The sequence below is a fragment of the Coregonus clupeaformis genome, unplaced genomic scaffold (genome assembly GCF_020615455.1).
Source record: "Coregonus clupeaformis isolate EN_2021a unplaced genomic scaffold, ASM2061545v1 scaf2224, whole genome shotgun sequence".
NCBI classification, from domain to species: Eukaryota; Metazoa; Chordata; class Actinopteri; order Salmoniformes; family Salmonidae; genus Coregonus; species Coregonus clupeaformis.
This window is the reverse complement of record NW_025535678.1, coordinates 559-5,000: the sequence shown is the minus strand read 5'-3', so window position 1 is coordinate 5,000 and position 4,442 is coordinate 559. Positions and strand designations below refer to the sequence as shown.

Here is a 4,442-nt window from a genome sequence, read left to right as displayed (position 1 = left end):
AATCGGTACATACTCTGACATCTTGGCCGGTGGTTGATATCACTTCCTTTGAAGAGAGATATGAATAAGTTGTCAGCTTGTGAAGATATGACAGTTACGGCATCAACTCAACGTACCTTTATAGTCCATCCTTTGTGGAAACGATTCATTTTAACACACAGCCATCACGGTGGAGGGGCACAAAACAGCTGTACATTTAGACACACAGCCATCACGGTGGAGGGGCACAAAACAGCTGTACATTTTTAAAGTAAAGGCCTCAAGGCGAAGGTGCACAAAACATCTCTACATTTAGACAGGGTGTGGAAAGGCAGTTGTCTTGTGGCATGGGTCTATTTGTGCGTTCCTGTGTGGTGGTGGTGAAGGGGGGTAGCTGACTAACACCGAAACCACAACAGCTGAGAACTCCCTCCCTCCCTCCCTCCCTGCCTGCCTCCTGTGGACTTTCCTTGAACTGTCCCAAGACAGGGTGCAGCAAAGGGGCCAACACACGTCCCAAAAATACCTGGCTAGGCTGATGGCTCTGTCTGACAGACATAGACCATGATCACAACCATGTGTCTGGGGACCATGTACGTGTGCTGTTCTGGTTGTCTTCTAACTTTTTATTGTCGGATTTAGAAGGTGTTTCTGGCATATCTGACTTTGTCTGCCACTTCAAATTGACAAGAAATATACATAAAGGTTTACAGTAATAAAGATAATCTGTCTTCAACCAATCTACCGTGGGCGCAACTTTCACTGAGGAGGGGGGAGATGTCCCCCCCACATTCTGAAATTGCATTTTTGTCCCCCCCCAGTTTTATAATTGGAATGTGATACAAAATGCGGCAATGGTGTGCTTTAGGAACATGCGGACGCCTCCGAGTGGTAGGGTAGACTGTTTGAAGTGTTTATATCACTGGATCAAAATATATATATATATATATATATATATATATATATATATATATATATATATATATATATATATATATATATATGTCCCCCACTTCTAAAACCAAAGTTGCGCCCCTGCAATCTACAGTAAGTCAATTAGACTGGGTAAATACCATAAAGTCTTAAAACTATTTCCAATGAAGTGTGGGAAATGATCATGACATTCATTAAATCAACAGCTCCACACCAATGTTGAGTATAACAGTAAAACCCAAAGAATAACATCTTTGCTATTTCTCCTAAAAGCTCTACCTACCTTGGTGAAGCTCCAGTTAGAGATCAAATTTGAACCATTTCATAAAAAAAGCACTCCTTAAAACACAAACCATTCTACCACAGTAACATTTCTGTCTTCCCTGAGATGGATGGATGCCGTGTTAATCCGTAGATAACCTGTTGAATGTTAGGATAGCCAACGTGCCAGTTAGCATCCTGATCCCAAGTGTTGAACCAACTAACCTCTGTCAAAGTAGACAGAGCACAGCATCTTCTTCTTTTAGTAACGCCAAGCTGTTTAAGGCTTTGGAAGAATGCGTAAATTCTCGTAAATTAATACCACCTATACATGTAGCCTACACATTTTTCAGTGAGTAGCATCTACAGTATGTACTGTCTGTGTGATAATTACAGTGAGCTAACAGAAAAATGCTAGACTATAAATCACAGTGAAACTGAATCTCTACTGAATGCAGAGTTGAACCAAGAGAGGACAGGAGATAGAAGACAGGAGTGGAGAGGAATCTCACCTAGAAAGAAGATGGAGGGATGAGTGACTTGAGTGCCTGAGATTGTCAAGCCAGGGAGGAGAAATATGATGAAGGGTATATATAGGCACAGTTCTGGGACCAGCTGTCTGTTCAACACTAAAAGCGCCAACAGGGGTCAATTTTGACCCCCAAGGGCACAAAAACGTCATAATTTTAAACCCCCCTTTTTTTAAATCCTTCTGAAGTTTTAGGACTTGTCAAGCAACTAGTTACCAACAAAAACACATGATTTACCATGATTTCTATGTTAATATGGAGGAATGAAAAAAGCTGAAAATGTAGAATCAAGTGCACTTCGTGATAAAAGCACCACATTTGGCACATAGGTAGATGTATGTACTCTGAAAATATACATTTGAGTCATTTAGCAGACACTGACACTCTTATCCAGAGCAACTTACAGTTAGTGAGTTCATACATTTTCATACTTTTTCATACTGGCCCCCCGTGGGAATCGAACACACAACCCTGGTGTTGCAAACGCCATGCTCTACCAACTGAGCTACACGGGACCAACAGATATGGAGCCAACACAGATTTGGCACCTGGGGGCGTGGCAGTCACTATAAATCATAAATAACCAAAGAATGTAAATATATATTTAACTTCCATTCAGTGCCTCTATGCCAAGTTTACAGTTGTATCTTTCAGATGCAATTGGACTTGACTTGATAGCCCATAGCATTCCAAAGTTAGAGGTAAAAGTCTGATACCAGAAACATAACACTTTGAATAAATAACAGAAAAATGTTCATGACAAATTGATCAAAATAACTATTCAAAACATAAAAACATACAAAAACATCTGTTTTTAAACATCAAATTAGACTATAAATAGGTTTTTTAAATGTATGTCTATCTTGTGGAATTTAAACAATTGACTTGTGTTACAAAAGGTTAATAAAATAAAAAGTGTTATTGTTTGACACGCAGTCTCTTTGGCATCATTACCAATTTGGGCTCTAAAATGAATTCTAAGCAAAACATGTTTTAGTGCTTTAAGGGTTAAGGAAACAAAACGCCTCCTCAGGCCAATGAACTAGTCTGCTTTTGAAATATACCCTCCTCAGCTCAACCCTCCCAGACCAGTCGTCTCAGAAAACCATCCAGTCTGAAGAATTTACTTTAAGATTCCCACTTCTTTTGTTTAGTTTTTTTGTTTATACAAATGTAGTGTTTTGTTTGGAAAGTGATGCAAAATGATTTAATCTGATGTTTCTCACAAGTGCTTGAAACATTTTAGGTGCATTGTTCTAAAAACAACTGAATAGTCCTGAAAAGACTGAAAACTAAAAGAACACGAGAAGAAAATGAAGAAAAAGGTTGAAGACAGAGAGAGAGAGAGAGAGAGAGAGAGAGAGAGAGAGAGAGAGAGAGAGAGAGAGAGAGAGAGAGAGAGAGAGAGAGAGAGAGAGAGAGAGAGAGAGAGAGAGAAGAGAGAGAGAGAGAGAGAGAGGGGGAGGGAGGGAGAGAGAGAGGGGGAAAGAGAGGGGGAGAGAGGGAGTAACCAGCAGAGAGGTTGGGAGTAACCAGATGATATCAGAGTTAGACAGAGAGGGAGGGAGTAACCAGATGATATCAGAGAGACAGAGAGGTAGGGAGTAACCAGATGATATCAGAGAGACAGAGAGGTAGGGAGTAACCAGATGATATCAGAGAGACAGAGAGGGAGGTAGTAACCAGATGATATCAGAGAGACAGAGAGGTAGGGAGTAACCAGATGATATCAGAGAGACAGAGAGGGAGGGAGTAACCAGATGATATCAGAGTTAGACAGAGAAGTAGGGAGTAACCAGATGATATCAGAGTTAGACAGACAGAGGTCGGGAGTAACCAGATGATATCAGAGAGACAGAGAGGTAGGGAGTAACCAGATGATATCAGAGAGACAGAGAGGTAGGGAGTAACCAGATGATATCAGAGTTAGACAGAGAGGGAGGGAGTAACCAGATGATATCAGAGTTAGACAGAGAGGGAGGGAGTAACCAGATGATATCAGAGTTAGACAGAGAGGTAGGGAGTAACCAGATGATATCAGAGAGACAGAGAGGGAGGTAGTAACCAGATGATATCAGAGAGACAGAGAGGTAGGGAGTAACCAGATGATATAAGAGTTAGACAGAGAGGTAGGGAGAAACCAGATGATATCAGAGTTAGACAGAGAGGGAGGCAGTAACCAGATGATATCAGAGTTAGACAGAGAGTGAGGTAGTATCCAGATTGAATCAGAGTTAGGCAGAAAGGTATGGAGTAACCAGAATAAATCAGAGTTAGCTTCTGCCCAGTGTGAACCCAAGGTGCCGTATTTGGTAGCCACACCTGCTGAGCTCTAAACAGGTGGTGATCTGACAGAGAGTTAGCTTCTGCCCTTAATGACCCATGTGACCCCAGGAAGCCTTCTTCGGTAGCTACACCTGCTGGTGGTGTTTATAGATCAGGCTGGTTCCTGCTGACCAGGACGTCTACAAACAGACTGGTTAAACCACATAATAACAACTCCTCAGTGTGAATATGTGGTCCCTTCCAAACGTTTTACCCCTTTAACAATTCAATATTACTATAGCCATGTCATCAAGAGCTGGTTAAATCAGTTTGCAAAGTCATGGAGGTCTGTTCTTGTGGAGAAGGAAAAGTAGTGAGTCTACAAAGCACCAAAACAGTTTTTTTGTTAGCTAAACAAGGTTTATTTTATGAAGATTTTGTATAAATATTGCACAATCAAATTTTTTCGGTGAC

The 4,442-nt window shown here is 41.0% G+C and overlaps 1 protein-coding gene across 3 annotated transcripts in view; it reads right to left on the bottom strand.

The window, feature by feature from the left end:
- Positions 1–1,750, bottom strand: part of LOC121564230 (troponin I, fast skeletal muscle-like) — a 7,027-nt gene extending 5,277 nt beyond the window's left edge. The window contains exons 1-2 of one of the 3 annotated variants that reach the window (XM_045219281.1): positions 1,686–1,750; positions 14–46 (exon numbers count right to left, since the gene is read on the bottom strand). In XM_045219281.1, the coding sequence (XP_045075216.1) occupies positions 14–21 (8 nt within the window). In that variant the 5' untranslated portion in view covers positions 22–46; positions 1,686–1,750. Of the gene's footprint in view, positions 1–13; positions 47–1,195; positions 1,417–1,685 lie in introns of those variants that run through there. The other 2 variants (XM_045219282.1, XM_045219280.1) reach the window with 2 other exon arrangements.
- Between the last annotated feature and the right edge of the window lie 2,692 nt (positions 1,751–4,442).